At 35.2% G+C, this 15,751-nt stretch overlaps 2 protein-coding genes across 4 annotated transcripts; both read right to left on the minus strand.

Moving 5' to 3' along the window:
* Positions 1 to 257: 257 nt before the first annotated feature.
* On the minus strand, positions 258 to 4,997 carry LOC11437178 (ARF guanine-nucleotide exchange factor GNL2). Its single transcript, XM_024786590.2, has 3 exons — positions 4,485 to 4,997; positions 3,435 to 4,000; positions 258 to 3,333 (listed from the first exon to the last, which is right to left on the minus strand). Exons 1-3 carry the CDS (start codon positions 4,995 to 4,997, stop codon positions 258 to 260), a joined length of 4,155 nt encoding a protein of 1,384 aa, XP_024642358.2.
* A 1,383-nt stretch (positions 4,998 to 6,380) lies between these two features.
* On the minus strand, positions 6,381 to 15,508 carry LOC11436735 (DNA mismatch repair protein MSH7). 3 transcript variants are annotated; one of them, XM_003620465.4, is made up of 17 exons: positions 15,015 to 15,505; positions 12,608 to 13,328; positions 12,381 to 12,476; positions 12,211 to 12,266; positions 11,936 to 12,002; positions 11,289 to 11,384; positions 11,027 to 11,158; positions 10,879 to 10,912; positions 10,734 to 10,781; positions 9,798 to 9,994; positions 9,582 to 9,708; positions 9,212 to 9,489; positions 8,712 to 8,906; positions 7,850 to 8,257; positions 7,570 to 7,666; positions 7,245 to 7,372; positions 6,381 to 7,052 (listed from the first exon to the last, which is right to left on the minus strand). In XM_003620465.4, the coding sequence occupies exons 1-17, from the start codon at positions 15,323 to 15,325 to the stop codon at positions 6,576 to 6,578; spliced, it is 3,468 nt and encodes a 1,155-aa protein (XP_003620513.2). In that variant the 5' UTR covers positions 15,326 to 15,505; the 3' UTR covers positions 6,381 to 6,575. The 3 variants fall into 3 exon arrangements, 2 of the variants coding, with proteins under 2 accessions (XP_003620513.2, XP_024641259.1); XM_024785491.2 differs by lacking the exon at positions 8,712 to 8,906 and having other exon boundaries at positions 15,015 to 15,506; XR_005642181.1 differs by lacking the exon at positions 6,381 to 7,052 and having other exon boundaries at positions 7,353 to 7,372; positions 7,809 to 8,257; positions 15,015 to 15,508.
* Positions 15,509 to 15,751: the final 243 nt, after the last annotated feature.

The following is a 15,751-nucleotide window of genomic DNA, read 5'->3' on the forward strand; positions in this document are numbered from 1 at the left end:
AAATGAAGTTAGAAATATGGCATATGAATGGAAGATACTATTTTCATTTGGAGTAACCGAAATTTGATGACATAAACATAGTATTTTTAAGTCTTCCATGGAAATAATTAGTCATTACTTTGGTCCTAGAAGAATTGATGTCAACTGTAATCATGGAAAGGAGAATAGAAAATAATCTTTTTATAAGAAAGAAACTCAGGGATTAAAATTGAATAATTTTATTTTTTGTATTAAGGAACAAAATCAAAGATATATATTTACAATGGAAATAACTCATCCTTAAGACGAGGACAGATCCATTGAATCTGAATATAAGTAATCTCCCACATATCATCATCTTCTTTTGGCTCCAAAATTCCTTCATCCTTCATTTGTGTTATAATCTTTTTCAACAAATCAGGAATAATTTCACTCAAAGATGATGGACCATAATGTCCTAACTCAGCTTTCATGCATGTATCCATTCTTCTCAATACTCCTAACCAAAATGCTCTAAATCCAGGACTCTCAGTAATTTGTCTCAAAGATTGCAAATACATAGCTGACAATAATTCCATAGCAAGTTTCAATGTCCCTTCCATACTTCTCATTTCCCTCTCAGCATTATCTCTTCTTGAATATTCCAACATCTTCTCATGTAACTCATCAACCATAGCAAATATCACAAGGTTGAAATAGCTTATACAATTTGATGATGTATATAGCATTTCTTCAGCTAAGTTGAAACTTTTGTGAAGTGAATATACTGCATGGTTTCTTATCTCTTCTTGTCTTGATAAACTTGTTCTTCTAAATATTTCACCAAGTTTCACAAACAAATTCATGTTATAGTTTGCACTAGAAGGACCTCGAAAATTGTCTTCAGCTGATGAACTACTTGTGTTGCTTACTACACTGACATTACTACCTGGATCTGTATATTGTGTTCTCTGCCATTGAACCAACAAGTTTGTCGAATCGGCTAAAAGATCTAATATCTTCTTTTTCTTCTCTATTGGACTGTTTTTCGCTAAGAAACAACCGAATGCGCAATCAATGAGATACGCGTAATTCGTTCGTGTTACATTAGTGGCATCAGAGAATAAAGATATCAATGCCTCGATTGCGAGGTCATAAGTTTCGGGATGTCTCCATGCAACTGATAACAAATTCAATACTGATTTCCATCCGACTTGAGTCTGTAAATTTGCAGGGTATTGGATGACTATTTTGCTCATCAATTGCGCTATAATCTCGTAACACATGTCGAGTATTTCTTTATCGAGTTTCCACATCAATGTTATGGATTTGAAAATAAGTTCCTCAGCAAGTTTGTCTTCTCTTGGTGTTGAAAAGAGTTTGAGACATACCTTGAGAAGGGCTAAAAGTGCTTTTTCTGCAAAAGGGATTGGTGAGAACATTGGAAATTGAGCAACTGTTAGGAGATATTCATGGAAGTTTGGCCAAAATATATGGAATCTATGAACATTGGCTAATGATAATGCAGTGATTAAATCCCAACAAAATCCAACGGTTTCTTCTTCCTCGACCGGTGTGCTAAACTTTTGGCCTTTTCCAGCAGCTGCAAATATCAAAGATCTTCCAAGGTTTTGTAAACATTCTTTTGGAATGTTTGAACTACTTCCAAAGATGCTACCAATTCTACACAGTTTTATCATTTTGAGATTTTGTTCAAATTCACTACCAAGTGTCAAACCATCTTCTGAGTTTTCTTGCGAAAGAAGCGATAAACGAGTCATGACGCTTGGAAACCGATGATGAGTTCCGGATTTATGATTAGCAGTTGGAGAGACGACACCTGATGATTCAGGCATTGTTGGTGCGTTCGCTGGCGCATCAAAGTCGATGGTGGATTGAGGTAGCAACCTTAGCCTTTTGAGTTTCAACAAGCAATCTACTATGTTCTTCCACCCTCCTCGAATTGAGTCTCGGAAATCGTTCGCTAAGGTGAAAACAGCAACTGTTGCTAGTCTTGGTTTCATATCATGACTAAATGTAAACATTGTCTCTTCTGTTGAAGCATAAGGATTTAGAAGTGTTGTGAATTTGCAAAATGATGTTATGAGTTCATCAAGTGTGTCTTCTAATCCATACTGTGCGATCCTCGCAACTGAAAATAACCCTTCAATGCACTCATGCATAAGTTCCTCTTCATCTGCATGCTCAAAGAAAGACGAAAGAGCGGCTACCGATGGACCGGCAATGCAGGCAAACATATCTCTACACATTCTACGATCAAATTCGCATTGTACAAAACTTTGCATTACTTTCGACTGGTTTATAAGCTGAGTCCACTTGCTTTGGGTCATGTCTAATGACAATTCAGTTTGCTTCATTACAATTGCATTGTTGGTAATAGATTGGAAAAGTTCAGAAAGATACTCTCTTGGTAAATCTTGTCCTGAATTGATTGTTCTATTGTTTTTGATGAATTCCTCTTCTGTCATTTTCTTCTTGACTTGTGCATTGTGATGATCAGTGTTAAGCATAATAAGTGAGTAGCACAAAATAAGAACAGTGTCCTTGCTTGCAAATAAATCTGACGATTGTTGATCATAGAATCTATTGGAAAACGCGTCTAACACACGCTCAATCTTTTGCGACTCGCCTGGCAACCAAAAACTTTCAAGAAAAAATCTCAATCCAGTGTCAAGAACCATACCATTAAAATGAAAAGTTTCTGTAAACTCCCTAAGAACTTCGAGGTAAAAACTATCAGGGTCACCAAGATATTCGCCGAGCGCCTTTTTGTCTAGACCAGGTGTGAACCGGAAGAAGTAAGCATACGACTTCGGATCAGGAGGATCGGAGATTAACTTAGCATGCTTCAAGTACTCTAAACCCTTTTTATTATCTCTATTGAAATGATTCGCGGCTATAAGTAATTTCTTCTTTTGCACTTTCGTGATTCGAACATGTTCAACCCAAGCTTCTAAATCATCATCTTTTTCTTTTTCCTCCCAAAAAGGTTTATACTCAATCAATTGAGTTGTGTAAGGACCTAAAGGTGTTCTGTTATCAATTTTGTCAATGTTATCTGCAATGTTGTGAATCATTATCAATAGTCCTTCAAAGGCTTGAATGTGTAAACTTGTTAAGTGACCAGTTAATGCAAATGAATGCTTGCATAACAATCTTCCAACTTCTTCGAATATGTTTCGGCATAACGGATTGCAATCATAGTTTGCATAAACTTCAGCAATGAATGTTGGTTGTCTGCAGAAGTTTATTATCCCTTCAACTGCTACTTCTTGAAGCTGCATTGTGCTTCCAAGAGTTGCGACTCTTATTAGTACATGTCCAAAGAATGCTTCTAATTGGAAACGAAGAAACCTACACAAAGAAACAAATAAAATATAAGCACAAGACAAGACAAATGAATTTGGAGATGAATTTCATTTTTGTTCCTAATATTAATAGTGATGAAATCATACTTTCTTAGAAAGTGATAGGCATTCAAAACTGTGCTGCAAATCATAGACAAGACAAATGAACTAGACCAAGTTCCATAGTAAATCAAATGATGAAACAAATCATCTTGGACCATCCTCAAAAGTTTAGGGTGATTCCCTATCTTATCACCACTCAATTCAATAGCTGAGTTAATCAAAACCAAAGCAAAAATCTGAACATCTTCATCAGCTGTATGAGTAGTTGATCCATCTGCCTCAACTACAGAAACAACATTCAACAAAGAACACAGAAAATGAAATATATCAATTGCGGCACGAACACCATAACCGGATTTCAAACCCGCGTTATCATCAACATCTTCTACGTCTGATTCAGAATCTCCTTCCCTATCATTCCCTTCAATTTCAGGTAACCTTGCATATACTGCTTGAATAAGCTCATGCATTGTGTACCTTGCACTTCTTTGTAGTAAATCTCCTCTGCCCACAGATTGTTGCACAACTTGAAAACATGCATTCACAAGTGTGCAAACAGCTTGATCAGAGAGTAATACTGAAGCTTTATGGTGCATTATCCCTGCCAAAACCTGTAGCATAAGATTTAGCATTTTCTTCTAAAGAATTTACACACTTTAATTGGGTTGATCAATATCCAGCATAGTCCCAACATTATAATAATTGAATCCTCGGCGGCGCTACACATGTGCATCCACCAGAGAGCTTTTGAATCTACATCTAAAGACGAAAATCATGATTCAACGCTTTCTCGGCGTTTGCACATGTTAGCATTGCAGATGATTTCAAACCTTATAACTATCATAGTATACTACAAATTAAAAGACAATTATTATTTTTAAATATTATTATAGGCCTGTTTTCATTTGACCATATGTACTAACATATGGAAATAGCGTCCATAAATTGTTTTTAGCTTATTTCCAAAGGCTCTCCAGGATAGCATATATGAAAATTTTCGACTTTATTTAATCTTTTCTTATAACAATAAATTATACATAAACACTTATATCGTAAGTGTTTATGTCAATGCTTAATTAAGTTGTTTATCCATACCTGAAGTATCTTCATCATGACAACATCTTCAGAAACCGGATCAGTTTTCTCGAGTCTACAACTAGTAATCCCCACTACAACCGATTCCATAGCTTCTTTTGCGCCTGGAGTCCTATCATCAAACACTTGAAACTTGAGAATCTTGAGTATGGAAGAAAGTGCAACGCCTGTCGCGGACGCTGGAACATCATCGCTTTGAATGACATCAAGGAAAGGAGTAAGGTAAATGGAAGGATCGATAGTGCGCCATTCTTGTTGAGGATTGAATATGAGAGAACGGAGAGACCTTAAAGAATTAATAATGGAAGAATCGTAGGATTCTTCAGGAGAAGATATGTTGTAGACAGGAGTAAATTCGGGATAACGTCGTATCACTGCTAGAACTGCACCAACTTCAGTGCTTAACATGCATGAGAGTCCTAGTTGTCTTCTTTTGGATTTTGTTGTGTCTTTTTTCTTTTGATTACGATCATCTTCTAGTTCTTCGTGTGTGAAATCTTCTATGCTATCCATTGCATGCATGAAGATGTAAAATTAATATTCCTAGGAAAAATATGGTTACGTAGTTAATTAACCATGTGCGTGTCTGATGGTTTTAAATTGCAGTTGCAGTTACTACTATCGTGATCTCTTACTTTGTGTAGAATTGATTGCGATTATGTTGTGGTTGCGAAGACATGAAAATTATAATGTTGTGTAACTTTTTTGTTTTGTTTATGTCTTTCACATATGCATGTTCTTGATGTGTAACAAAAATGGTAGTTCATAGAGTGGGAGAGAGAGAAGAATAGGAAGCACAAAGGAGAGAGAGTTTTGGAGAGAGTTTTGTGGAGAGTATAGAAGACCAGGTAGTTTTGGAGAGAGTTTCGTTTCTTTATGTGGACACAAAAAAATCATGGGAAAAAATGTTGGCGGGTTATTTGGTAAAGAAGTGGTATTGGGATCAATGCAATTTTTCTATGGTTTCAAATCTTCAAAGGAATAACTCAATAAAAAAAAATATTTAAAGGAAGTTTTGTTAGGTGTGAGTCCGTGACAATAGTGTCAAAACCAAATTGATTTATAATTTCTGTATAAAGTTGAATTTATTTAATTCATTTCTTAAAAAAGAGAATTAAATTTGAAATATTATTCATTAATGATATTGAAACAAAAAAATTATCAAATAAAAATGAAACAAAAATATTTTAATAATCCGCGTCTTGCATGGGGTTCAACAAAGAGCATACAAATATTTGACGTTAACATAAATTTAAATTTACCGCTAAGAGCATACAAATAATCCACATCTTGCATGGGATTCTCCAATGAGCATACAAATTGGAGCTTCACTCCAAACATGCGTTAGTATAAATCTTACCGCTAAGACAAACACTTAGTGATTTAGACGGAAGATGGATAAAGATAATAGCCACAAGATCGGAACCAATAAAGCTCTCCAAGAAGAAATATGAAGAATGTATATTAGCATGGACATGGCTTGGAAGGAAGGTGTCTCCCATCTCAGTGTGACTCTAAAGTTCTCATTGATTTTAGTTACTAACAATTGTACTATGAAAGGTTGTATTTGTACTCTATTTCGGACGCAACCTTATGAATTCAAATTGGCAAGTTCAACAAAATTATACTCTTGGCGTGAAATTGGCAAGTGCTAACTGGCTAGCAAACTTCAACTTCACTTCCAATTCCATGAATGCATAATGTGTGTGTGTGTGTGTGTGTGTGTGTGAGTGGTTGTATTATAGGATAATTGTGTTTATAAATAAATTCTAATTCCATCCTAGCTGTTATAAGTTGTAATTACTTCTGTCCCATCGAAAATCTCTGCCTAGCAATGCTTGAATTAGTTAAGTTTATAAATAATATCTTGAGCATGCATGCTCCTATTGCAGTATATAACCACAATGCATTCTTCAACTCCTTCAATCGCATAATTTACAATAGTTCAGCTTTCTCCAAAACAAGAATAAACAAGCCACGTTTTTCCAAAATGAAAACAGGTGTTCTTTAATCACTAAGGAAATAAGTAAAAATTTACAAGCAGTTTTGTAGAAGTAAGATTAGTAGCCCTACCTGCTGCACTCTACATCTCTAGTTACCTGATTTAAACGAAGACTTTAGTTCATACCGCAAACAGACTAATGTATCTAAAACATCATCATCAAAAGATTCAACATCCTCTATTCTTGCGATAGACATCAAGGTCTTCAGCCATTCTTCGTGAAGAGATGAAAACTCTGATCTCTGTTCACTTGACCTAAAGTTTTTGCCAATTGATATTTTCATCTGCTGGCTTGCCTTTGAAGCAACGTTCACAGTTTTTTCTGGGATTCCAGCCATAAGTGCAACCTGCAATCCGTAGCTCTCTGGACATGCCCCGGGGGCAAGCCGGTATAGGAAAACTAGTTCCTGATCTTGTTTGGAAAGGGTATCAGATTTTGACTTGAAAGCACAAGCCATGTGTTGCATTGTAACGCGTGGATGAGATGCAAATTCTTTTGTTAGCGGATGGTAATGCGTTGCAAATAGCAATCGACAGTTAACCTTTTCAATCAGATGCCGGAATACCTGTGAGCATCCATAGAATTGTTAATAGCCTAAAAATGCTTTTCAAAGCATGGAGCAAAATTACAGGATAAGGAATTGGATAAATTTTCAGTATGCCCACCTCGTAGTAAGTATAGAACCATTGTACTCAAAACCAGAACCAAAAATATCATTTAAGAGAAAGATAAAGAATGGTGAAGAATGGAGTCTTACAGCATATGCAATGGCGTAGCCATCAAAAGTGCTTGTTCCCCGACCCAATTCATCAAGGATAACAAGAGAATCTTGAGTAGCATTATGAAGCACTGATGCAGTTTCTGTACACTCAATAAAGAAGGTACCTAAAAACAAAAACATAGTTCATTAGAATCGCAAAGCCATAAATTCATGAGGTAAACTGCATGACTACACATTGAAATATTTTAGAACCACAATCCTGAATTTCAAAGTGCTGAAAATCTCTATTGGAAAAATTGATGGATGAGCAACACCTCTAATATAACAATAAATCTCATTTGCTGTTTGTCAGAGTACTTACTCTCGCCTGCCATGATTCTATCTGTGGCTCCAAGGCGTGTGAAGATGATATCCACAACTGAAAGAACACAATTTTCGCACGGCACATAGCATCCTAACTGCAGAGACGTCAGAGGCATATTATAAGAGGCAACAGAAAAATCTAACAAATATGTGTTGAAGCTATTGTTTCCTTTGTATCAAAAGCTTGGAAATTAACATCAACATAGTTTAAGAAAAGTAACTGCTCATCAGAGACACCTAAGCTAAAAAAAGCTAGTAGAATGGAGAAGGATGAGAACCTGGGCCATAATAACAGCTAGACAGGTAGCACGCAAAAGTGTTGATTTTCCACCCATGTTTGGCCCTGTCAGAAGCAATGTGCGAGGATGATGCCCACCTTCATTCTCGCCAAGGATCATGTCATTTGGAACAGGCTCACGTCCAGTCTCTCCAAGAGCAAATGGATGCCACAGTCCCTTCATTTTGAGCACAGGTGCTCCACTATCTTTACTTGTACTTTTTGATGTTGGCACTATAACAGGCCTAGACATAGTTCCACATGAAAAGCTGGAAGTAACAGCAAAAGATCTTAGTACATCAATGCAATTGATGGCGTGAACAACTTCAAACCATTGATTAGCTTTCTCCAAAAATAGTTCAGCAAGTATTGTGAGTGTTTCGGCGTCTGTATCCGTAACATCATGATTCTGGCAACAAATATAAGGTCAGACATACATACAAGTTGAAGATTATATTCTAGCCGTCACCCTTATAACAAAACAGTTTCAAAGATAATGCACATGGCAAACTCGAAATACATTTTTAACTATAAGTGAATGTTGTGACGAATAAAATACTTCTCAGCGAAGTGGTCCATTTCAATTTTACACTGTTAAATGAATTGATAGGAATTTATCAAGCTGTTAAATTGTTAGGAATTTCAAATTTCCAGATATAACAGTGAGTTGTGACCAACATCTAATGGTTTGTATTCTAATTTACAAATGACATAAGAGCACATTCAGTGATAGTACATATCAATCTCCAATCAATCAAAATTAACAATTTCATGCAATATACAAGTATATATCAGACTAGGAGGAATACATACAAGAAGTTTTGTTTCATATTATTTGTAAGTGTAACAAGGAAGAAAAATACTTGGTAATTTGGGAAATCACTATCTACAGCTGCTTCAAACTGAGTAAGAAATTGATCGAGCCCATCGCTTCCAGTAAGAACTGGAAGTTTGAAAACTTTGGTCAAGGATGATATTAGAGGCTGCTCTTTCTGTAGTATAAGCAACAAACTCAGAGTAGTCCGAAGGCCTTTCACAAGTGACCCAAACACTTTCACCTGTATGTATTTACATTGAAAGTTATTTGTGCACTAAATAACAGAAAAACCTTCGGCACATATTTTCGACATGTCATTTATAAACGAAATTCTAAAGATCCTTGATTTCATTATCCATGACATGAAATATGCAACTAAACTAAGTAATGCAATGAAAGGCATTACAATCAATATGTTTTCTTTGGCATTCAAATGAGAAGTTGATTCCATTCAAAACAAGAGTGCGAGAAATTGTTCAGAAATATCATAGAAAGAACTAATTAACAATCCTGTACAAATTTGGCATAAGAAACAGTAGAACTTACCCTCTGTTTCAATATTTTCTTTACCAACAAGGGCAGTAAGATAGGGCTTGATACTTTTAGGCTGGACTTGGTTCGGCCAAGTAATAGTTCCAAATCTGGAAGCTTACGAAGATGTTGTGCAATATGAGACACAATTACAGGGGAAGCTATTAGATGGTCTACCACATCAAGCCTATTATTAATTCCTTCAGCATCTTTCAATGGACAACAGATCCAGTTCCTAAGAAGCCGCTTTCCAGATGAAGTAACACAGTTATCAAGATACTTGTACAATGTACCTGGAACACAAGCAGAACAGACTTTTTAATACTGAAATTTCCAATGTAATATGTTAGAGGGTTAAGAGTGCTCAAATAGAACAAGCACTTGCCTGCTTTTCCACCATCGTTGCTATTGCCAAAGATTTCTAGATTTATATAGGTTGGACCATCCATTTTGAGGCAACCCTTATAAACCTGGTATGGATAAATGTCCCCGTTCTGAAGGACCTCATCTAGCTGTATGAAAAGAAGAACAGATTACTCATTATAAACAACATAGTTGCACACTGCTCAAAAAAGGTATCACAGTAAACACAAAGCTATACCATCAATCTATTCAGATGACCTATCAGTCCACCAAGAGCAGATAACGTGATTTCACAGTGAATCACATTGGTCAGCACATGATCCAGTGAATTAGACGAACCCTTAAAGTATCCTTTCGAGTGAATTAAATCACTAATTTCTGAGGTCACCAAGTCAGTGATCGACCGCATAGGAGTCAATTGTAGTGTTGTGGAACCTGCAAGTGGAACAGAAACAAATAACGAGGTCCAATTATGTTTTTTAAATTTAAACCATACACACACACATACATATTCAACATAGTAAAGGTAAAAAAAATACTTCGAAAAATTCATGCTACAAAAACTTTATATCAAGCAAAAATATCTAATTGCAACATAGTGTAAAAATTTGGTAACTAAATTATTCCAAGTGCAGCTTTTGTATTGAGCTATTCACGTTGTTAATACACAAGACAGAATGTATATGAAGCACAATCTAATTAATCTGTTTACGCTAGAAGAACAAGCTATCGGCAATTCAGCACATAAAACAGAATATCAAATGTGGAGATGTTACGGTTAGCAGATAAATTACAAAAATGAATATAATACCATATCAGCTTAATTTCATAGGGGGACAGGTAGCCTGAATTCCTAAGAGACCACTTTGTTCCACATCTATTTCCAGATATCATAGAGATACAGGTAAGGTATTAACTGATTTCCAAAAACATTATGTATCTTTAAGTCAAAGCAGAACTAAATGCGCCAATGAATAACATACAATAATTGGCCACCCCAAAATGATTGTTATTAAATTGTTATGCAAAACTGTAGAAAACTATTACTTTCCTAACCTTGATATTTACATACAACTTCCAAGGCAAAGTATAGTAGAAACACATTTAAGACTCTATAATACTTTCAATAGCTTGCTGGTGTATTACTAAACTGCAATGAAACATAACAACTCACCATTTAAAGAGAATTTTCTAAATGCTTTCTCAGCTTCTTTGGATACCCCTGTAAAAACATTGTACTTCACAATAAGAAATAATCCTATGTAAGGTACAGAATTGAAGTGTGTTCAAGCTAAAGGCAAAGAAATAAGACTGTTCACCTCTGCGTTCATATATAATTTCCTTGGGTGACACCTAAGATTGCATTCACATAAGCAAATTAGCTAACAATTTGACATATTAAAAGATCAATCACAGAAATTACATCCAAAAATAGGAACCAGTTAAGGAAGGGAATTTTGAGCATACTTGCATCAATAAAGCCCCCAAAGCAGAACATGACGCATCATCATCAATAGAACCAACCCATAACCTAAGACGAGCACAATCAACAAAAGCAAATCCATATGTAACTGAACCATTATCCGAGCCATTGCTTTCCTGAAGAAAATATACAATTCATTGTCACAACAATAATTCAAAGTATTAACATTTAACATCATTATACATCACAAACACTTATCATAGCACACAGAAAATGAACAATTCAACAACGGTGAGAAGTGGGAACCTCTTTTATTGCAAGAAGATGGTTTGCATCAGGGCCAATATTACCATCCACATTGGTTGATGGGGTGACTACCTGAACTAATTTTCTTTGAATAACCTGCAATCAAGCAGCAAGAGTCAGACCATGGAAAAAAACCACCAGATCAAAAGAATTAAGGACACCAGCTAAACTAGTATACTGATTGGAACCAACTAGTATAGAAGAAGAAAGAAGCGAGTATCTATTGATATGAATGAAGCACTCTCAGGTTACTAGAGAGAACTTGATCTCTCCCTTGTCCCAATCTGATTCACCAATTGAATCTCCTTTTTATCCCTTTTCCTATCGGCAACATGCGTTGTTTATTTTTTCTAACACAGTCTAATAGTAACAACCGACCTAACATACAGAGAGTTCTAAAAATTTAGTTGACCAGAAAAAGCCCAATTTCAAATGACAACTACATGTCCTGCAATGTTCACTGTATGCAAGATCAAATTATAATCTACCTAAAAAGCTGCTTTTGTTACATGGAGATAAAAGAATAATAACCAAAAATGAAAGAACTTCAGAATGTTAACAGATGAAATAAGACCTGGAATAATCTCTCACGTGAAAATATAGGAAGATGAAAGTATATATTGAATCATAACTAACAGAAAACTTACAGAATTAGCTCCTCTAGCTTTTGCTTCTTCAGATGTCTCCAATTGCTCCACTCGCCCAACCTTATATCTTCACAATGGAAAAAAACATCATACTGAGTATCCAACAATTTACTAGGAAACTACTATCACCATGTAAATTTATTATTGAGATTTAATGCATATGGTGCAATAATCAATGATTAGCAAATATCATTTTTATATGATGCATAAAATCTCTACTTAGTATAAAAAAAGTAGTCATATCAACTTCAAAATTAAATCCATTGTATCCTTACCCACGAGCAACCAGGTTTTTAACAGCATCATCAATCCCACTTTCAGATATACCAACCTGAGTCAACAAATTCAAACAATTCACATTAAGTAATAAACATAGAAAATGGGTCGAGAACCACAAAATTATAAAGGGAAATGTTAACGACCACAACTAAAAATTAGAAATCACCTGCCGACATTTTCCCACACCACTTAATGTTATTTTCCAATCGAGCTCCTTATGGCCAATTTCAGCATCCATTTCATAAAGCTCATAAAATTTTCCCTGTGTTGAGGATTTATTTTAGGCACATTAACTAAGGGTTATGTATAAAAAATACCAGTAGTAAATAAACAAATGTACCACAGGATGTAAAGGAATAAAATGTCAATGATCAAAGTTATTGATTGACTAACCACTTTAAAGAACAGCAAAACATCCATATATTTACATTTGACACTCCAATACTGTTTCTGCGATGCAGTCATTTTTCTCAAAACCTCAGGAGGTATATAAAGTGTAGTTCTGTCGTATAACGGATCATCGGGCCTTCTTCCATTTGCATCCCTGATTCGAGAAGGATCAAGCCACTCAAACTTGCTAGCTATTTCTAACTCCTTCTTGGTCATGTCCAGTGATATTGAATCATCAAGGAATCTGACTCGTTTGCCCGAATCCCGCAAGGAAGAAAGCTTGGACACATCCTCTACTTTTCGCTTTACATTAGAAGTAAGAGGTTGCATTCCTGGGGTTTCTGGTCCAGTAATATCATCATCATTTTCAAACAGGAACGTGTTTCCACTGTTAACCTTTTGTTTAAAATTTACAGCATTATCTTTCGCTTTCACCACAGGTTCAAAAGCTGCTGCATCTCTCTGCAGCCCTTTCCGGTTAGTATTAGTAAATATAGAAGATGGTGGAGACGGTCTGGGGAAGCTATCATGATTTGATGACTGGCTCCTGAACGTATTATCATGACTAACTTTTTCTTTGAAATTTACAGCATTATCTTTGGCTTTCACCAAAGGTTCAAAAGCTGCTGCTACTTCTTTCTGCAGTCCTTTCCGGTTAGTATCGGTAAATATATTTGATGATGGAGATGGTTTGGGGAAGCTATCAGGATTTGATGACTGGCTCCTGCAAAAAAAATTGCACATGAGAATGTTCTGGCATCCAATAAACAACACTTTCCATTATGATTCACTAACTTCTTCGGTTTCAACTAAATAATTTTTATCAGTGCTTCCTTCAGAAAGTGTGTCTATTTGAATTAACTTATTCTAGTTATCTACCAGTATAAGTACATGTGAGACAGTATTGAATAGCTTATGGAAACAGCTTACAACATGTCCATAAGTTGTTTTCAGCTTACTTTCATAAGCTTTCCAGGATAACTAATGAAAACAGCTTATATAAAAACAGTTTTACTTTATTTTATCTTTTCTAAGTGAAATAGCTTATACATAAGCACTTATATGATAAACTTTTATACTATAAGTGCTTAATTTCAAATTTGAAAATGCCTAATCGTGCTTCAATAAAGTTTCTAATCAGATAGCTTCAAATCAACCTAGAATGTTGTATCAATTTCACCATACTCTATAGTTTCAAATCATAGTTCATTCTGAACATCAAGCTTCAGTCAAATTTTCTCAAAATAATTTTCAAGTAAATCACTGAAACAAGTTGCATCAGTGCTTATTTTTTGGCATGTTTGTCTGTTTGAATTAACTTACTGAAGTTATTTACCAGTATAAGTACTTGTGAGACCGTTTGAAAGAGCTTATGGAAATATCTTATAACATGTCCACAACTTGTTTTCAGCTTATTTTCATAAGCTCTCCAGGATAACTAATGAAAACAACGTATACCTTATATGAAAACAATTTGACCTTATTTTATCTTTTCTTAGTGAAATAGTCTATACATAAGCACTTATATGATAAACATTTATACTATAAGTGCTTAGTGTGCTTCTATACAGTTTCTAATCATATATTTCCAGATCGACCTACAACCTTGCATCAATTCCACTGTAATATGCACGGTATAAGGTCGTTGGTCACTCTGTACATCAAATTTCAGTGAAACTGCATCTATACACTTTTCATTATGATTCAGTAATGTCTTCAGTTTCAACTCTACATTTCAAGTATATAATTTTTATCATAACTTATACAATCATATTCAGACATGATAATTCCAAAATGCATAGGTCTGTTTGGATTGGCTTATTGGAGTTTATCTACTCGCATAACTATCTGTTTAGGAGAGCTGATAGAAAAATCTTACAACATGTCCATTCGTAATTTTCAGCTTATTTTCATAAGCTCTTCAGAATAACTTATGAAAATATCATAGCTCATATAAAAGCAGTTTGAATTTATTTTATCTATTGTATTAAAAATAGCCTATACATAAGAACTTATATAATTAATGTTTATACTTTAAACTTCTAATTAAGATGTTTATCCAAGCAGGTACTTAATAATCATTCTTCAACACAATTTCTAATTATACCGTTTCAAATCAACCTAAACATTGAACCAATTTCACTCTAATCTGGATCATTTCAAATCTTAGGTCATTCTGTACATCAAGCTTCAGTAAAAAATCCTTCACGTTATTTTCCAATAAATCATCAAAACAAATTGCATTAGTACTTATTCTTCAACGCCGCGAACAAATACAAAAATCAATAGCAAAAATCACGTTCAATTTTTCCACATTTCTTGAACAAAAACCCTAACCTATCGATTTCACATAACACGAGAAAAGGAATAAAACTACAAAATTAGAAAGAAGAAAGAAAACGATAATTACCTCTGGTTAACCTTTTCGCCATCATCGACCTTAATAAACTTATGCATGATACTCTCAAACAAACAAGAACCTGAGTTCTTCGTGTTCGCCACGTAGTTAGCCGGTAAAACCTGACGCGGCACCTTCTCCGGCGGAGTGTCAGTTCCTCTGACGTCATCTGACGGCGGCGGTGGATTGACGACTGGTTTGATAGTACGATCTTCGGGGTTGGATTGCGGAGCGGATGGAGCGGTGGTTTTTGCGGCGGCGGAAGTGCGATTTTCCGGCGAGGTTTTATGGAAGAATGAGAGAATTGATTTTTGGCGAATCATGTTGGATTTGTGTTAAGAAGAGAGTGTGAGATGGAAAGGGTTTTTGTGAGGAATGTATGAGAAATGGTTACGATTTGAAAAATGTGAATTGTGAAATAAGGTGGAAAATTTTGCCGCCAAAAGTGAAATAACGTTTTAGCGCTAAAAGTGTGATTAACATGAAAACCGAGGAACGAGGATAATAGTGGTGACTGGTGAGTGAGTTTTGAAATATTGTAAAAGAAAAATGTGAAGAAAAAAATATATTGAATCTATATTCTCTTTTATTTACAAGTTGAAATAAAGTTGGAAAAAATAAAAACATGTACTAGAAAGAAAAAAAGACGTCCCCGTAAGCTTAACTCAGTTGATAGGGACATTGCATAATTTATGCAGGGGTCGGGGTTCGTGATAATCGGATATTTTAGCATCAACGTCTACTTTTTA

This window comes from Medicago truncatula, chromosome 6 (assembly GCF_003473485.1).
Source record: "Medicago truncatula cultivar Jemalong A17 chromosome 6, MtrunA17r5.0-ANR, whole genome shotgun sequence".
Taxonomy (NCBI): Eukaryota; Viridiplantae; Streptophyta; class Magnoliopsida; order Fabales; family Fabaceae; genus Medicago; species Medicago truncatula.